Genomic DNA, 19,356 nt, shown 5'->3' with positions numbered 1-19,356 from the left:
TTTTTTAAGAATTCTTCGCGATATTTAAAATGCTTTTGCATGCGTTCAAACCAGTTTTTAAAACATTTATTCCAGTCCGAAGTTGAGTAGTCAAAATGGCTGATTTTTACGCGTAAACAGCTTCTTCAGGTGAGCTTAAAAGTTGGCCACAAAGACTTTTCTTAATTTTGTGGAACTTATTAAATTCCTTAGGGCTCAAGCCAGGGCTGTAAGGCGGATGATCTAAAATTTCAACGTTTTGGGTCCAAAAAACATCTTTGTTTTACCGCCGATGTGCGAACATGCTCTGTCATGGCCAGGAACATACGATCGTTTTTTTTTTTTTTCGAAATTTTATGATGACTTGTGGCAAACAAGCTGTGGTATACTAGTCAGCGGTAACCGTTTTGCAATCTACGGGTACAATAGTGGCGATGTGACCACCCTTTGTCACAATGAAGGCAAAAAAATTTTTTTAAGTGCTCTGTGAATCCATGACTTTGGTCGATTTTGGCTGATTCTAGAAGACCCAGATAGTAGACTGCTGCTTAGAATTTGGATCATAAGCATATATCCAAAACTCGTCACTATTGAGCAAATTATAAACATGCTTTGACTCTCCTCGGTTAAATCGCTGCAGAGTTTTGCGACAAAAACTAACACGGGCTGTTTTTGGTCGTCGCTAAGCAAACAAGGTATCTGACGAGATATTACCATTTTTACTCCAAGTTATTCATGCAAGATTTTTTGGACAGTGGTCCCTGAAATGCCCATGGTTGCCTCTATTTTGCGATATATCACATGACCGTCTTCGAGGATTAGCTGCTGCACGGCTTCAATTTTCTCTTGCGTTACGACGGTTTTTGGACGACCATCACGTGGCTGATCACTGAGGCTAGGATGTCCACTTTAAACTTCTAAATACCAGCGTTCTATAATCCTAAGACATGGTCCTGCACCACTAAGTACAGAGGTGATCTCATCAAAACGTCGAAGTCGCGATTATAATCAACTTCGTTAGTTGTAAAAAATTATCGCACGGAAATTTTCCTTTAACATTTCCATTTTTACAACCGACTTGTCACCTTTGAATAGACGATACAATAAGATTATTCGACCAATCTGAATAATTTCTTTTGTTTTCTAAACCCAAATACAAGAAGATTAAAATCCCAATTGTTTTTTTTTCAATGATCGCGGGAAGTTTACAAACGACAGTACTTAAAAGGCAGCCCTCGTAGGTGGTAGCTGCATATACATTATACATAATAATATAATCCATACCTAATTACCTACTTACATCAAAAGAAAATCACGTGTCGTGTCTGTGTAAACTGATTTATATGTTCAGTATTCATTTACCTAATAGGTAGGTATAACAGTTTCCGTATATATATACCTTGCGTGGTATTTATACTTATTTGATTTTGACAACCCTATTTTCGGAATATCTGACAAGGTGTGGAATTGGTGTGGAATAAAGTCGACCTTCGCGCGGCGCCAGAGAGCTCAATGTCGGCTGCTCGCGTGCGGTCCGTTGTTAATAGTAATTATGTAGGCACATAAAACGGCGGCATTTGTGAACATCAAAGCAGAGAGACTTCTGTACTTGTACTATTTTCGGTATTATGAAGTTTAGGTAGGTACATGGTCTGGAGTCTGGGGGAATGAATAGTTGGTTATATTTACTTAATGAAAACCATAGTAATTATAAAACTTTGATTTTTATTATTATAAAATCGATATGTTTTGTTTTTATAAGCAATCTGTCGTACAGTAAAAATTGTCAGTCAGTCAATTTAATATTTAACACTATTTTGTGGTATGATGTGACAATTATTACATAAGTCTTAATATTACATCTGTCACAATCAAATTAAACTTAATTAGTGATAAGTCGGTGCTATAAACTTAGGTAAAAATTCTTATCATGTATGTATGTCAGTCATAATATTATTATAATTTTTTTTCGTCAGTTATTATTCCTTTGTCAATGTAGGTATCAGCCATTAGGTTATAATCAGTACCTACCGACTATAAAGTTTCTGACTTCAATTCAATTTTTTTAAACACTCAATCGTCAAGTCATATTTAAGTCAGTATTTCGTCATAAGTCGGGGTCACAATTATTAAGTCAACAATTGAGTAGATTGTTGTCAAAAAGTTAGTCATTGGTCAAAAAGGTCCTCGTTTAGTTCATAGACTATTCAAAATTGAACTTTATGTACTTACTACGCTAGAAGATATTCGTTTCATTGTAATTTGTAAGTTATAATTTCGAGCTGTATCTCGCTGCGTATCGCGATTCGCGCGTGGCCGCCGCTCTTGCGATGAAACCAGTAAGTTTTTGTTTAATGAATAAAGTTCTATTTTGAAAGCATATTTAACGTTAATCTGTTTGATGTCTGTTTTCTTATATTTTCTGTCATTCTGGCACTATAAGTCCGGACGCCGGATATAGAGCAATCCACTGAACCACATTACAAAGGATTTCCACAAGCGCACGAAAATATTGCTATCTATTTTTTACTTAAAACGAAATGCGTTCTATCCGGCGACTGGATTTTAGTTGTAAGTAATAATTACGTTTATTAAAGTCGTCATAATACTAGTAATATCATGTCAAATATGAAACTCAATCTTGTGTCACGTCGAACTCAAGTCTGATCAAACAATCATTGCGATTGAAAAAGTCAAATGTTTTTAATTAAGTAAACATAGTCGGTTCAGTCAGAAGTCATTTTGTACTTTTAAGTCAAGTTATCTAAGTCAGTATATATCTCTGTTACATTGGTCAGAAGTTAATTAGAGTCATTATAAGTTAAAGTCCCGTCCATTCAGTAAGTCAATGTCGTCATAATTGAAATTAATGTCTTTCAGTCGAGAAGTCTTTTCAAGTATTATGCTCTTCCTGGTCTTCTCTTGGCGCTCTTGGGTCTGATCCGCATGGGTTTGGGCACCTCCCTCAACGCGTAGGGGTCGGACACAGCTGGCAAGAGGTACGGTAAACTCTCTGGGATGTCTGCATCCTCCTCGTACACCGCCCAGTGAGTTGGACTGAAAAGTAGTAAAAACCTTTCATAAACATTTTTGCTACATGTTAATATTATTATACTAGCTGTTGCCCGCGACTTCGTCCGCGTGGACTTCAGTTTATAGCGCGCGGTGTCAATAAAATTGGTGTCAAAAGCTTTTTAAAACCCTGGTACCCCTTCAATCAAAATACCCAAAACAGCCGTGTAGTGTGCACATAATATGATTTTTTTTAAATTAAACTTTTTTATACCTTTTAAAGCTTATTTAGCTTTATACAACTTAGCTGCATAATGCATTACACAACTTTAGCTTTGCCCAATAGCCAATACCCATAGGCCATTAAACTATTTAGGGCGGATTCGACCAAACTGGAGTAAAATTTTACTCGAGTATAACTGTCTCCTAATCTAAGAGTAAGCTGGTTTTGCGTTTTTCCAACTTCTAATCCAAGAATGAGGTAACGGGAGTAAATAATTATACGGGCTATTTTGGTGGAATAAATATTAAACTGAGAATAGTTGCTGAGAACTGAGAATAACAGGGTTCACCTGTCACGGTCGGTGTCATTGTGAACTATAATTGACATTTTATTTCATACTCTTTGAGTAACTTGGTAAAATGCAAACGATTATACCCTAGAGTAAATTAAAGGAGTAAAATTATTCTCATGATAGTTATACTCGTGTAACTTCAAGTTTGGTCGAATCGGGCCTTAGTATTTATTATTGGTAGACAGTTGTTTCTGATTTCTATGTTGGTACGTGAGTTATGTAATAACATGTATAACAATCGAAAGAATCGAAAAACCTAGTTTGACATGGTACCACCTCTTATAGAAATACGCATGAGCAAGCAATAGCGCGATCTAGGGGACTCTTGGTGCCATCTATTTTAAGTTTTTGGAACTAACTTAATTTGACCAAATTTACGCATTTTCACCCCCTTACAACCCCCTTTTCCAGTTAAAAGTAGCCTATGTCCTTTCTCAGGCTTTAGACTATCTGTGTACAACATTTCATTACAATCGGTTCAGTAGTTTTGGCGTGAAAGCGAGACAGACAGACAGAGATACTTTCGCATTTATAATATTAGTATAGATAATATTCTAACGTATTAAAAACTATAAACAAAAACATACTAACTAATAAGTATGATTAGTTCTATGTTATAATAAAGTAAAAATTAAAACGCCATCTGTTGAATCGTATTAGAACTAAAATGTTCGTATTAGAAATTGCATCGATATATTTCTCTCTCGGATTTTTTATAATATTATACATAAAATATGTTTAAGATTTTTCAAATTTTATTTTAATACACATCCAAGACCCAGGAACATTGAAAACTTTTTGTTCCGCCTGCGGGACTCGAACCCAGGACCCCGGGATGAGCGCTGGCCACGCGCAATGCGAATTCATTTTCATTGATATTTTCATGGAAATAAGATATTTTCCCACATCAAAATGTAGCCTATGTCCTTTCTCAGACTCTAGAATAACTGTGTACAAAATTTCATCGCAATCGGTTCAGTAGTTTTGGCGTGAAAGCAAGACAGACAGACAGACAGACAGAGATACTTTCGCATTAATATTATATATGGTTATATGGATATATGGATAGTATTGATTAGAAATGCAGTAGGAGTTCTATAAGATAAGATAGATTGATTATTATTATACCAAGTGATTAAATTATTAAACATAATATTCTAACGTATTAAAAATTATAAACAAAAACATACTAATAAGTATGATTAGTTCTATGTTATAATAAAGTAAAAAATAAAGCGCCATCTGTTGAATCGTATTAGAACTAAAATGTTCGTATTAGAAATTGCATCGATATATTTCTGGATTTTTTATAATATTATACATAAAATATGTTTAAGATTTTTGAAAATTTATTTCAATACACATCCAAGACCCAGGAAAATTGAAAACTTTTTGTTCCGCCTGCGGGACTCGAACCCAGGACCCCCGGGATGAGCGCTGGCCACGCGCAATGCGAATTCATTTTCATCGATATTTTCATGGAAATAAGATATTTTCCCACATCAAAATGTAGCCTATGTCCTTTCTCAGACTCTAGAATAACTGTGTACAAAATTTCATTGCAATCGGTTCAGTAGTTTTGGCGTGAAAGCAAGACAGACAGACAGACAGACAGACAGACAGACAGACAGACAGAGATACTTTCGCATTTATAATATTAGTATGGATTACAGGATTCTTTCCTAACTTTTCTTTATACTATTTTAAATATTAGGAAGTCCAAGTTCTATGGTTGGTGGTTCTATTATCTATATCTAATGGTGGTTATGGTTCCTGGGAATACCATTAGTTTAATAAAGAAGTAAGGAACCCTTTCGCTCTGTTTTTCTATTTTGATTCTTGCTAACAATAATTTATTTAAAGAAGTGTTACGTAGTTTCTTGCATTAAAAATCTTACCTGTTTTCACTGGGAATTATTTGAAAGTCAACGGAGGGAGTTTTAGCTTGACTAGCGGGCTTCTTCTTCCTTGGTGGACTGTCAATTCTCTTCGGTAGTTCAGCCTGTATTTTAGAAGGAACAGATCTCTCCTCTATGTTTTCGTGTTTTTCCTTATTTATTTTATTATCAGCTTTGTTTGGATATTTTCTTAGTATATTGTCTTCGTAGTAGTATTTATCGTGGTTTTCTGTCGTTATATCGTCCCGTTTAGTCGGTCTCAGATGGTTGTAAGGTCGAGTCACTGTGTCATACATGTAAAATGTAGATAATTTTTCATTGTTTTTGTCTAAACTTGTTCTATCATCAATTTTTTTGGATTCAACAGTCCAGAAGTCTTTGCTTATAGTCTCTTGTTTTGTTTTCATGTCATCTTTACTATTGTCAGTATTTGTACCTTTGTATGTTCCTACGTAGCTAAAAGTCATAAGTTTATGTAGACTTTCTGTCGTCGCGTTAACATTAGTATTGTCTTCAGTCATGTTGTTTTTGTCAATATTAAAAGTTTTGGTTTGGTCATGGTCAATTTCTGAGCCATCGTTGGATCTACCTTCAAATGCGTCAGTATTGTCAGTTTTGTCAGAATCAACGTGTCGGGATTCAAAGTCATTGTCTAGGTCACCTCTGTTATAATACGGTCGGTTAGGTCTATTGTAAGTGTCGTCATAGTTTTGGTAAGTCACTTTAACCACATCCCTGTCATAGCTACGTCGAGTTGTCTGTCGATAGGACTGAGTCGGTCTGGGAACATAGTTGATAAGGTAAGTGTATTTGTCAATGTTTTCAGTCACAGCTAAGTATGGTCTGTAAGGTCTTTTGTGGGGTAAGTTGTTTATAATTACGGATTGTACGCTTTGGACGTCATCGTCATAGTCATTGTAACGTGGGGTCGGGGAATGTCTGTCAGAGTCGTAGTCGTTGAACCTCAAAGCTTTGTCCTGAAAGTCAAGTTTGTCGTCAATTTTGTGCACAGTCTGATTTGTCTTGTCATCTTTAGTCATAGTGTCTTTAGTAGCATTAATGTCATCTCTCAAGTCAGTTAATTTATTTCTTGTATCTTTAGTAGTAATCTTGTCGTCTTTAAAGTCAGTAAAGTTAAGTTCGTCAGTCAGTTTTTGGGTCTTGTTATTATAGTCAGTAACTAGAGGTTTTTTGTTTGTCAGTTTTGGTCTGGGAGTAGTCTGTTTGAGCGGTCTAGGTCGGCTCGGTTTCAAGTCTGGATCGTCAACAGATGCCTTGCGCACATTGTTATCAGAACCTATATCTGTCCATGGAGATAAGTCAAAGTCATTCAGTATACCCTGAGAACAGGACAACCTTCTATTCTCATTGTCATCAGCTGATAGAAATACGAAGGGTTGAATATTCTCAATAGAGTCAAGAGTGCGACAGAGCACTTGGGCTAACGATACTCTTCTTATCTGCTGAAGTTGTGCTGGCGTGAAGGAGGAATCGAATCCACCGTTCTCATACCTGAAATTATTAATTGTTCTTACATAAGATATTTCGAAAAGAGATTGAGAGAGTGAAAAAAGAGCTCAAGAAGTGATTGGGTAGTTATAAGTTAAGAAATATACGTTACCAGAAACGATCTCCTTTACGAAGATTAGAGAACTGTTGTGCTATAATGCAGGCGAAGGTTGGCCCGACTAGTCCACCCATGACTGGTCGCTCGGCCATACCACCAGTGAACAGGTCTATGTCGTCCACGTGCCTGAAAACGTTAGTGGAATAAGGACATGAAATGACAAAATATACCAAGAGAAAATAAAATATATTTTATCGAAGTAGGTACCAAATCACTTATATCAGAACTTTACCTGAATAGAATAAACATTACCTATAAATATTTTTCAGTTTTCTAGCTGCTCGTGCCGACATAACTCTGAACAGATCATCGAAGTCTGTAATAGCTGATAGTCCACATGGCTCTCTCCAGGACGTATACGCAGGAACACCATGGTCCCTTCCTCTCTGGATGTTAATAGCAGCGAGGTCCATGCCGAAGTCAAAGTGGGGTGTTTGGAAGAGACGATTGGTCAGCTCCTCAGTGATATACTCATCCCGCTTTTGGATGGGTTGGTTGATCATTCCAAACATTAAGCGGTCCACTGCTCCCATACTCCAGATGTTGGATGGGTTAGTCAGTTCGTCGTGGAGGGTAACATCTGGAATTTGGAACCATAAATTACCAGGCAATCAGAACACAACCTCGACTTTAAAGTAATACGTACTGTTTTTCAATGGCCGATGAAATCTGTCGAAGCGAACCAGGGAAGGCTGCACGAGACTGTGACCGAAGCGGAAGGCCGCTGAGCCGAAGGAGCTGGCTGGACTTGCATTGATCTTCGGGTTGTATCCGCGGTAGTATCCCTTCCTTTGCAACTCCAGCTCGAATAGCCTCATCACGTCTGCTCCTAAACACCAAATACACATTGCTATAGCTACAGTCAAAAATGATGGTTTGCTTAGATTGGGTTGGTGATTAAGGAAATAAGGATACGCTTACCTAGTATTATAGGTAGGAATTCTCTGTATGAGATATGTTGTATCATGGCGCCGATAATTTTTCTTGTCTCCTGGTATGTTTTCTCATCGCTCCAATGTGGATTTATGTTTGTTAGTTCTTGAGCAACCCTTAAAAGGAGGATTAAAAATAAGCATGGTAAAAATGAACGGTTTTCGCCAAATTTCTACTGATAAAAATAGTAATAAAAGTCAAACGTAACAAACCTATTATGCATCCTCAGCCAAACGATGTGGGCTGCTACCAGTCCTGGTTGCTCGTTAACCCTTGCGTCTCCTGACTTAAAGCATTCGGTAGATACCGCGCCTCCACGGCAGAGCTCATCCTTCTGGTCCAGGGGTGATGCTGGACGACGGAATTGCACCCGACCATATAACAGCATACCTTAAGAATAATTAGGATTTTAAGTAACACTTATGTTACTTCCTTTCAAATACAAGCAGACTTAATACAAATAATATTGGCTATATTCTATTTTCTTACCGTTTCTAAACAATCTCAGTTTGTCAGACTGCCTCGCTGAGCTGGCGTAAATTGGCGAGCCGTCAATATAAGCGGACACCTGGTTGAACTGCTCCCTCCATCCCAACGCACAGTCGTCCCTGGGCGCCGGAGACGATCTCACAAAGTCCAGGCATCTCACGCCACGGGGCCCGTAGAAGGGATCTGACGCGGGCACGGGTATTGGGAAGCATTCCGGATGCTGTGGAATTTATGATACATTAGTAGATTGTGACAGAGCAATTAGTGTTCACGCAACTCTTTTGACAAGCATTTCCTCAATGGTCTATGGTATTTAGGTAAATGTTTTTTAAGAACTTACCATAAACTCTTTAGGGACAAAATCTCTGCCTCCATCGATACAACATCTTGGCACGGAGCCGTTGAACCCTCTGGACTGTGACGAGGAAGTGACGTCGTGATCCAGGAACTGCCCCCACTGCATCAGCAGATGGGTGATGCCGAAGTTCTCAACGTTCTTGTTCTCATGGATGGCGGCACTGATCTCTCGAGCTGAGGGTAGGGTTGAGCCGAAGATCGATCTTCTTGGGGCTTGGATGCTGTCGGAGTAGACTGGGGGGATGAACCGCTGGACTGGCGTCATGGTGGAGCCCCAACGTGGCCGGTTAAGGTTGTTGCAAGTGCCGTCATGGGTGCGATATCTGAAATATACATAATACAGGTGGTTACTTACGTATTGTATCTTTAGTCTTTGTGTTCCCACGTCAGATAAAAATAGCTTATTTTCGTAGCTCTCCCCAATATTGCCCGTCTAGAATGTCACACGTGTGACTTTAGGGGAGGGGGCCAGGCCCCCCTCATTGTTTATTTCCGAACAAATTAGCAACAGACTAGTTATAGCCACGATTAAACTACCATGGTCTTAACCAGACCAGTAGCTTAGACCCTTTCGAAAAAAAAAAAAAGTCTGTGTGCAAAACTGAATTGCTACATTACACAGTAAAAACCAACATTCCGTTTGCTTTATAATGCGACTACTCATGAAATATAGCACGTATCTTCTTCTTATATATAAAAATGGATTTTCAAATATGTGTTAGCGACCACCAGCCGCCCACAGGCTCGCCAGTGATGCTACTTCCGGATCCACATTGTTATTTTCTACTTGATTTACTAATTGCTATTATTCGATTATTATTTATTTTATTTGATCATACTTTTAATTAATTATATCGTTACTATAATTGTAGTTATTTTAAAATGCTAGTGATTAAATTACCAATTACGTCACATCCATATCTATACTCATATAATTTAATTAATTGGGAATATAATGTAATTGTTATATTTAGACACATGATAATTTATTGAATTTCATATTTATATAATAATTAAGTTCATTTGAATTTATACTGCTGATTTGTACTTGGTTGTAATTCCGGATGTTATTGTGATATTTTAAATTAACAGTTCGTTATTGTTTTCAGTTGTATAAAATGGCAGGGCTTTCTGTAAACCAACACAGTTGTTACTGAATAATCTTGTAAGGCGGAAGCTCTGCCAGTCTGAATAAATTTATAATAGTGCGACTAAGTGAATTTTATTCCATTCTTCACATCTCAGAAGTGGGATATAGACAAGATGTCGGGACCCTACGCAGCCGGACTTGGAAAAAGGAAACGAGAAAGGTCAGCAAGTAATGAAATTTTTTTTTCTGATGAATCCACGCAAAGCTCTGCACCTATAATAAAAAGGAAAACAACCCGAGTGACTCATGCTGATGCTGAAATTATTCCTAAATTTCGGCCAGAAGATGGCACAGCCAATGTCACCAGCTGGCTACATAAAATTGACCAACTCGGTGATGTCTACGGTTGGGATTCGGTGCAGAGACAATTCGTTATGCAGCTTCGTTTACGAGGTTCAGCCAGACGATGGTACGATGAGCTCGACGATTACAATCTTGACTGGGATGCATGGAAACGAGCTCTAGAGATTGCATTTCCACGTTCAGTTGACTTTGTGGATAAATTAAGCACTATGTTGGCTAGAAATAAGGAGGAGTCTGAAACGATGACCCGTTATTATCACGACAAGCTATCACTGCTACGAAAATGCAACATCAGTGGCGAAGATGCAATTTCTTGCATAATAAGAGGGCTTCCGGTAGAATTGCGTGCTAATGCTAAAGCGTATAAGTGCGAGACACCAGAAATGTTGTATTTTGGATACCTATCCTCTCTAGAAAATTATAAGAGAGATAATATCTCGTCTTTAACTTCTCGGAAATCATCGTGGCGGAGGGGTGCCGCGGAAGAAAACTCTACGACTGCTCAACGCTCTGGAGTGAAACGGTGCTACATTTGTCGGCGCATCGGACACGAGTTTCGTGATTGTCGAGCACAACAACGGTGTGACATCTGCCAGCGGAACGGTCACACTTCGGCAAGCTGCTGGCTGGCCGCCACGCCGGGACCATCGCGACAACAGGTGCAGCCGACTCCGGTGAGTTTACTGATGCTTAATTTAAATGACAAGTTCTGGAGCATTTACAAGCGCCTAGCATTTGTTGGTACCTCGAGTTTAGTTGTTTATATTGATACAGGCAGCAAATTAAATGTGTTAAGCTTAAAGAAAGCGAAAGAACTGGAGCTTCAAATATTACCGTCTAATATAGTAATGAAAGGTTTTGGAGGAGCTCATACTCAGTCATTAGGCAGGTCACACATTAAAATATACATAGATAATTTGTACTTGAAAGGAGACGTCGAGGTAACTAACTGTAATATGTGTAATATAGATTTAATAATTGGGCAATCCATGATTAATCAAATAGGTGTTAGTCTTGTTACTACATCAAACTCTGCCAAATTTATAGCGACTTATGAATCGTACGATACACTTCGTGATATTAAATTAAATAGTGATGATTTTGATTCTAAATATAACGTGTTCTTAAAGTGCGATGTAACTGTACCACCTCAGAGTCTAAAATTGTTAAACGTTTTTGTAGATTATGAATCAAATGAAAATGTATACTTTTTAACAAACTCTGTGTACGTAGAAATAGGTAAAACAAGTTACGCTATACCTGGAGGAGTTATCTGCATCGAAGGATATTTAAAATTCTTTAATTTTGGTGAAGAGCCTGTAAGCTTTTCGGCTCACAGACTTATTGCACGTGCAGTCCCGATAACCACTATATCCAATCAAATAACTCAAAACGTTATGACCGTTGACTTTTCTGCTAAGATTAATAGCACTCATTTTACTGACTTAGGCGAAATAGATGTAGGTGATTTAGAAAAAGAGGATCTTGATAAATTAATTACATTGTTAAATAAATACGACTACCTTTTTGCAAGAGATTCTAAAGATTTAGGTTGTACCGATCTTATGGAAATGCATATTCGGACAACAACTGATAGACCAGTACATTTTAAACCATACAGGCTATCCTATAAAGAAAATCAAATTGTTATGTCTAAGGTGCAGGATCTAATTGACGCGGGCATAGTCCGCGAGTCAATGTCAGAATATGCAAGTCCAGTGGTGTTAGTGAGGAAAAAAGATGGAGACTACAGACTTTGCATAGATTACAGGGCACTAAATTCCCAGACCATTAAAGATCGTTATCCCTTGCCACACATAGACGATCAAGTTGCTAAATTAGCAGGGAAACGCTATTTTACGACCTTGGATTTGGCCCAAGGTTACTACCAAGTAAAAATTGCAGAAGATTCTGTTCATAAAACTGCTTTTGTAACTCCTTCCGGTCAGTATGAGTTTCTTAAAATGCCTTTTGGTTTAGCTAATGCCCCTGCGGTTTTCTCTCGTCTAATAAAACTTTCCCTTAATGATGTCATAAACGATGTAAGTACATATTTAGACGATGTCATGCTTCCAACAGTCAGTGTAGAGGCTGGAATAGCCTTATTAGGTCGCGTTTTAGGACTTTTAGAAAAAGCTAATTTAAAACTAAATTTAAAAAAATGTTCTTTTCTTAAGACAAGCGTTAATTATTTAGGTCACGAAATCTCGGCTGGTACAATCCGGCCTGGTCAAAATAAAATTAACTGCGTTACAGAATATCCACGACCTAAGAACGTACATGAGATAAGACAGTTTATTGGATTGACTTCTTATTTTCGGAAATTTATTCGTGGTTTCGCCGAAATAGCCTTTCCCTTAACTAAACTCACAAAGAAAGAAGTAGAATGGTGCTGGGGACCTGAACAAGAAAGCGCATTTCAAACATTAAAAATTAGATTAACCGAGAGACCTGTCCTTGCTATTTATGATAGTAAAGCAAATACAGAGTTGCACACCGACGCGAGTAAGTTAGGCTTAGGTGGCATACTAATGCAGTATCAGACAGATGGGTTTATTAAGCCAGTTGCATATTTTAGTAGGGTAACGTCGAAAGAAGAACAATTCTACCATAGCTATGAACTCGAAACTCTGGCCGTGGTAGAATCGTTAAAACGTTTCAGAATTTATTTGACTGGAATACAAGTAAAAGTTGTGACTGATTGTGCCGCTTTACGTACTACATTAGTAAAGAAAGATCTCGTTCCGCGCATAGCTAGATGGTGGCTTACTATTCAGGACTTTGATTTACAAATAGAATACAGACCAGGAGAAAAAATGAAACACGTAGATGCGCTTAGTAGAAACCCTCTTGCAGAATCTATATTTCAAATCGATGAATCCGATTGGTTAGTTACACTTCAGTTGCAAGATGATAATATCCAGCATATATTGAGGCAATTACATGATTGTAGTCCCAATCCTGATTTAAGAAACAACTTTGTCGTCAAAGATAACAAACTGTATAGGAAGACTGTACATGGTGATAGATTCGTAATCCCAAAGCTAGCTAAATATGGGCTTTTACTAAAATACCATGATCAAATAGGGCATCCGGGTTTTGACAGATGTGAAAAAATTATAAAAACTCAATTCTGGTTTCCAAAAATGACTCGTTTTATTAGAAAATATATTAAATCGTGCTTACAGTGTGCCTACGGCAAATCTGAGTACGGTAAAAAACAAGGAGAATTATTCCCGATCGACAAAATAAATATACCTATGCATACTTTACACGCTGACCACTTGGGTCCGTTTGTTAGAACAAGAAAGGGTAATACTTACGTGCTCGTTATTATAGACTCTTTTACAAAATTCGTTTTCGCAAGAGCTGTTAAAAATTGTAGTTCCGTGGAAACAATAAAACATTTAAAAGATATCTTTAATATCTTTGGTCGCCCTCATAGAGTAATTACTGACCAAGGTAAAGCATTCACTAGTCGTTATTTTAAAGAGTTTGCCCAAGAATTTCAGTTTAAGCATATACTTAACGCTATAGCAAGTCCTAGGTCCAATGGTCAGGTAGAACGAATAAATAGAACTATTTTAGATGGACTTAATACAATGTCTGATAGTGAAAACACTTGGGATGATAAACTTACAGATATTGTGTGGGGGATAAATAATACTCCAAATTCTAGTACCACATTCTGCCCATTCAAATTAATGTTCGGTCACGAAAACTCTCGGTTACCAGCTTATCCTTTAGATCAATTAAATGACGAAGCATCTCGAGATGACGGCTTGCTTAGTAGACGGCAGACTGCTAAATTACACATCGATCGAAACATGACAATTATGAAGAAACAGTTCGACAAATCTCGAAAAAAATGTAATAAGTACTCGATAGGACAATTAGTATTATGGAAGGGAGGAGCTACAAAGGATGTACATTCGAAAGTTTCACAAAAATTAAAAAGTCCGTACACCGGTCCGTATAAGATTATTAAAGCAGAACCTAACATTGATCGTTATACAATTTGTAGTGTAAAAGGAATTAAGGGTTATAAGAAGTTTGATGCAGTAGTTCGGGGCGAAGCACTAAGACCTTACAAATCCGTTATTTCTGATGCTGATAGCTCTTCCAGTAGTGACAGAGAAGTAGATAGAGACGATCTAATAGATTTACTCGAAAGTTAAATTGTCTAAGATTGTATATTAATTATTAATTGATAGCTATTATTCAGTGATTAAAATAAATATTTTCAATTGCTGCTGAAATCAAGTTATTAAATCCTGTATTTTAAATATAAAAATTTCGTCTGTGTGACAGTATGAACATTTTTTTTTTAGTCTGTGTGACAGTAGGCTATTAATAACTGGAATTTCCGTCTGAGCCAGATTACATTGTGATTCCTAGGTCTGTGTGACTAGTCTGTGACTGATGTCTATGTGACTGATGTCTATGTGACTGATGTCTATGTGACTGATGTCTATGTGACTGATGTCTATGTGACTGATGTCTATGTGACTGATGTCTATGTGACTGATGTCTATGTGACTGATGTCTATGTGACTGATGTCTATGTGACTGATGTCTATGTGACTGATGTCTATGTGACTGATGTCCATGTGACTGATGTCCATGTGACTGATGTCCATGTGACTGATGTCCATGTGACTGATGTCCATGTGACTGATGTCCATGTGACTGATGTCTATGTGACTGATGTCTATGTGACTGATGTCTATGTGACTGATGTCTATGTGACTGACGTCTATGTGACTGACGTCTATGTGACTGATGTCTATGTGACTGATGTCTATGTGACTGATGTCTATGTGACTGATGTTATGTGACTGATGTTATGTGACTGATGTTATGTGACTGATGTTATGTGACTGATGTTATGTGACTGATGTTATGTGACTGATGTTATGTGACTGATGTTATGTGACTGATGTTATGTGACTGATGTTATGTGACTGATGTTATGTGACTGATGTTATGTGACTGATGTTATGTGACTGATGTTATGTGACCGATGTTATGTGACCGATGTTATGTGACCGATGTTATGTGACCGATGTCTATGTGACCGATGTCTATGTGACCGATGTCTATGTGACCGATGTCTATGTGACCGATGTCTATGTGACCGATGTCTATGTGACCGATGTCTATGTGACCGATGTCTATGTGACCGATGTCTATGCGAACGATGTCTATGTGACCGATGTCTATGTGGCCGATGTCTATGTGACCCCTGTCTATGATGATCGCTGTCTATGTGACCCCTCTCTATGTGACTACTAGATGATGAAAAAACCTTTCAATGGGTGTTCCAAATTTCCAATAAACATAATGTCTGTGTGACTTGGTTGTGAAACTACATAATATAATTCTTCACTATACTCATTAGAATAGATATACTGTGCAGTCTTTCCTTTTTTTTTTTTTCAGGTAACTAATGGAGGAGAGAGCCGTGGGACACGGCTGCAGCAGGATGGCCGAATGTTAGCGACCACCAGCCGCCCACAGGCTCGCCAGTGATGCTACTTCCGGATCCACATTGTTATTTTCTACTTGATTTACTAATTGCTATTATTCGATTATTATTTATTTTATTTGATCATACTTTTAATTAATTATATCGTTACTATAATTGTAGTTATTTTAAAATGCTAGTGATTAAATTACCAATTACGTCACATCCATATCTATACTCATATAATTTAATTAATTGGGAATATAATGTAATTGTTATATTTAGACACATGATAATTTATTGAATTTCATATTTATATAATAATTAAGTTCATTTGAATTTATACTGCTGATTTGTACTTGGTTGTAATTCCGGATGTTATTGTGATATTTTAAATTAACAGTTCGTTATTGTTTTCAGTTGTATAAAATGGCAGGGCTTTCTGTAAACCAACACAGTTGTTACTGAATAATCTTGTAAGGCGGAAGCTCTGCCAGTCTGAATAAATTTATAATAGTGCGACTAAGTGAATTTTATTCCATTCTTCACATATGTTAGTCGCGCTAAAACTCGAAAACGGCTAGACGGATTGGCCTGATTTTAGTCTTAAAATATTCGTAGAAGTCCAGGGAAGGTTTTAAAGTGACACGAAGTTCACCGGGACAGCTAGTTAATTATAAGTATTTTATTTGACTCAATTCATCGAGATTAACGCTAGAGTCGAAATGGCTTTTAAATCACAATAAATTTTACTGTTAGGACCTCATCATACTATACTGTCGGGCGGAGCAGTTGCGCAGCGCGGCGGTCACGTGGCAGATTCGTAATGGATTCGCGGCTCTCGCTAGTATGAGAAGGCCCTAAGTGACCTTGAATTCTAGTAGGAGTAGACCTGGATAAACCTGGATAAAGCGGCTCTACCGCCATATTATGGCGATAGTGTCTCATCTACTGACCTCTTCGAAGCGGGCGGGCACTTGGGCGGCCCCCGCTGCGGGCACTCGTCCAGCAGCGCGGTCTGGCGCAGGATGGCTGCGGGGAACTGCACGTCCACGCGACTCTCCACGCCGTCCGCCACATCGCTGGAAGTAAAAAAGGTTTTCAGCTGTAGTTTATATATATTGTATCTATATAAACTACATCTGCTTTAAGTCAGAATGTGACTTTGTAACAAAGTTCCAGTATTCTTTAAACTTCTGACCTAATTTTTGACGAATTAGGTTTTAATTATATTCAAGCATATTTTTATTACCTCATAATAATTTGCATAAGTTTTTTTTTATTTGATTTTATATTATTATATTAAATGTACCAGATTACATCATCATCCAAAACATATTCAATACAATAATTTTAAGTCCCATAAATAATTACTATAGAAAGTAGATAACAAACATAATATTAAAATGATACGTCGTACATTAGACTTCAACGCGCTAGCAATAGAAAGTTAAAAATATTATCATATTATTTCGAAACCATACATTATAACGATTCACCGTATAAATTAGAGATATGTCAGCTGTTTATAAGCCTTATGTGACATATAATATGATAATATGATTACATAACTCAAAAGAAACCTGAAAGTAAAAGTTTGTATTTTTCCGCTTTCTAGGTAGCACACTCGTATTTTAAAAAAACAATAAAATTAACGCATGCATATTATGTAACGATTATAATATGCAAATATTCCGAATTCTTTGGGTAATGATTCGGAAATTCCGGTCTGCCATTTCGGAAGCACTTTCTGTATGTTAAATATTATATAAATATGTATAGCATAATATAATAAATTCGTTCACCCAACATTAGCCTACTTTTCAGGTGTTAGGACTCTCGTTTTGTCAAATATAAAAAACGATAATGATATACTTTTATTGTTAACGCTAAAATATTAAGCAATAGTCTAATTTTTATTGCGTTTTTTTTTTATGAAATAAGGGGGCAAACGAGCAAACGGGTCACCTGATGGAAAGCAACTTCCGTCGCCCATGGACACTCGCAGCATCAGAAGAGCTGCAAGTGCGTTGCCGGCCTTTTAAGAGGGAATAGGGTAATAGGGGAGGGTAGGGAAGGGAAGGGAATAGTTGAGGGTAGGGAAGGGAATAGGGTAGGGGTTAGGGGATTGGGCCTCCGGTAAACTCACTCACTCGGCGAAACACAGCGCAAGCGCTGTTTCACGCTGGTTTTCTGTGAGAACGTGGTATTTATCCGGTCGAGCCGGCCCATTCGTGCCGAAGCATGGCTCTCCCACGTATGAATTTATAGACATTTAAAATGGATTTTACTCTTTCATTTTATTATTGAAAAAGTTAGTGGACGAATCAGGTAAGTAACAGTTTAAAAATTGCCGTTTTTGGATAAATGGAGTAAAGCCTCCAGACTCAGGAAAATTATAAGGAAAAAAAATAAATTATTATTATACTTATGTATGTCTTAAATTATATTACCAATAGATAAGTAATGTGGCGCTAAGATTTTGTTTTTAAACGTCAATATAATAGTAGTACTTTCCTTTTATTTTCTTTTAAGTATTCATTATATATTACGGAATAAAAAACATAACATGGCTATTATTATACGCTTCCGTGGAAATCGTGGGATAGCCTATCATTTCCGTTTAACATGAACAAAGCTGTAAATACAAATCTTATATCTTTAAACGAGCAATTCTTGTATATATATATATATATATATATATATATATATATATATATATATATATATATATATATATATATATATATATATATATATATATATATATATATATATATATATATATATAATAATAATAATAATAATAATAACGTTTATTTAACATAAGACATCACATTACACTACCATAAGACAAACACATTACAATACATACTTAAAGAAAAATAAAAGAAAATAATTACAAAAATAATAGCATAATAATATCATGAAGAACGGTACAAGTACTGCATTGTCATGTCTACGGCCAAAAAGGACACCACTCAGGCGTATCACCGTGACGTACACCACAGTGCCTGGTATTATGTGGTTCCTAGTAAACCGTCATCTGAAAACAGGGACGGATAAGCACTCAGCAATACATTGTAACATACATTACATCCAAAATATTATTTTATATATAAATATAATATATGGAATTCTATAAAATTATAAGATACAATAATTAATATGAAAATATAATATAAAATAAGTACTATAATATTATGAGTTGTACGTGTGACTCAGTGCTATGGTATGGTTATGCGGCGGACCCGTCCACCCGGCGCCCTCGCCCTTCGTAAAACCCGTGCTCTCACCATAACGCAAACGGCTGTCCCATGAGGTAGGAGCGCCGCGCGCGCAGGAATATCGGCCACCGTTACACACCACCGTAGCAATATATATATATAATTGGAATCTCGGAATCGGCTCCAACGATTTTCATGAAATTTAGTATATAGCTGGTTTCGGGGGCGATAAATCGATCTAGCTAGGAATCATTTCTAGAAAATGTCATTTTCATCGGATAAACAGCTAGTATAGTAGTTATAAGAGAAATTAATTTATAGCCAGATGGTGGATCTATA

The 19,356-nt window shown here is 37.1% G+C and overlaps 1 protein-coding gene across 1 annotated transcript; it reads right to left on the bottom strand.

The window, feature by feature from the left end:
- Positions 1-1,989: 1,989 nt before the first annotated feature.
- On the bottom strand, positions 1,990-19,109 carry LOC121732743 (chorion peroxidase-like). Its single transcript, XM_042122697.1, has 11 exons — positions 19,087-19,109; positions 16,747-16,872; positions 8,854-9,193; positions 8,514-8,733; positions 8,237-8,414; positions 8,013-8,140; positions 7,738-7,920; positions 7,344-7,671; positions 7,086-7,217; positions 5,465-6,976; positions 1,990-3,036 (listed from the first exon to the last, which is right to left on the bottom strand). Exons 1-11 carry the CDS (start codon positions 19,107-19,109, stop codon positions 2,880-2,882), a joined length of 3,327 nt encoding a protein of 1,108 aa, XP_041978631.1. The 3' UTR covers positions 1,990-2,879.
- Between the last annotated feature and the right edge of the window lie 247 nt (positions 19,110-19,356).

This window comes from Aricia agestis, chromosome 12, assembly GCF_905147365.1.
Source record: "Aricia agestis chromosome 12, ilAriAges1.1, whole genome shotgun sequence".
Taxonomy (NCBI): Eukaryota; Metazoa; Arthropoda; class Insecta; order Lepidoptera; family Lycaenidae; genus Aricia; species Aricia agestis.
The sequence above is the reverse complement of the archived record's forward strand: the minus strand, read 5'-3'. Positions and strand labels throughout refer to the sequence as shown.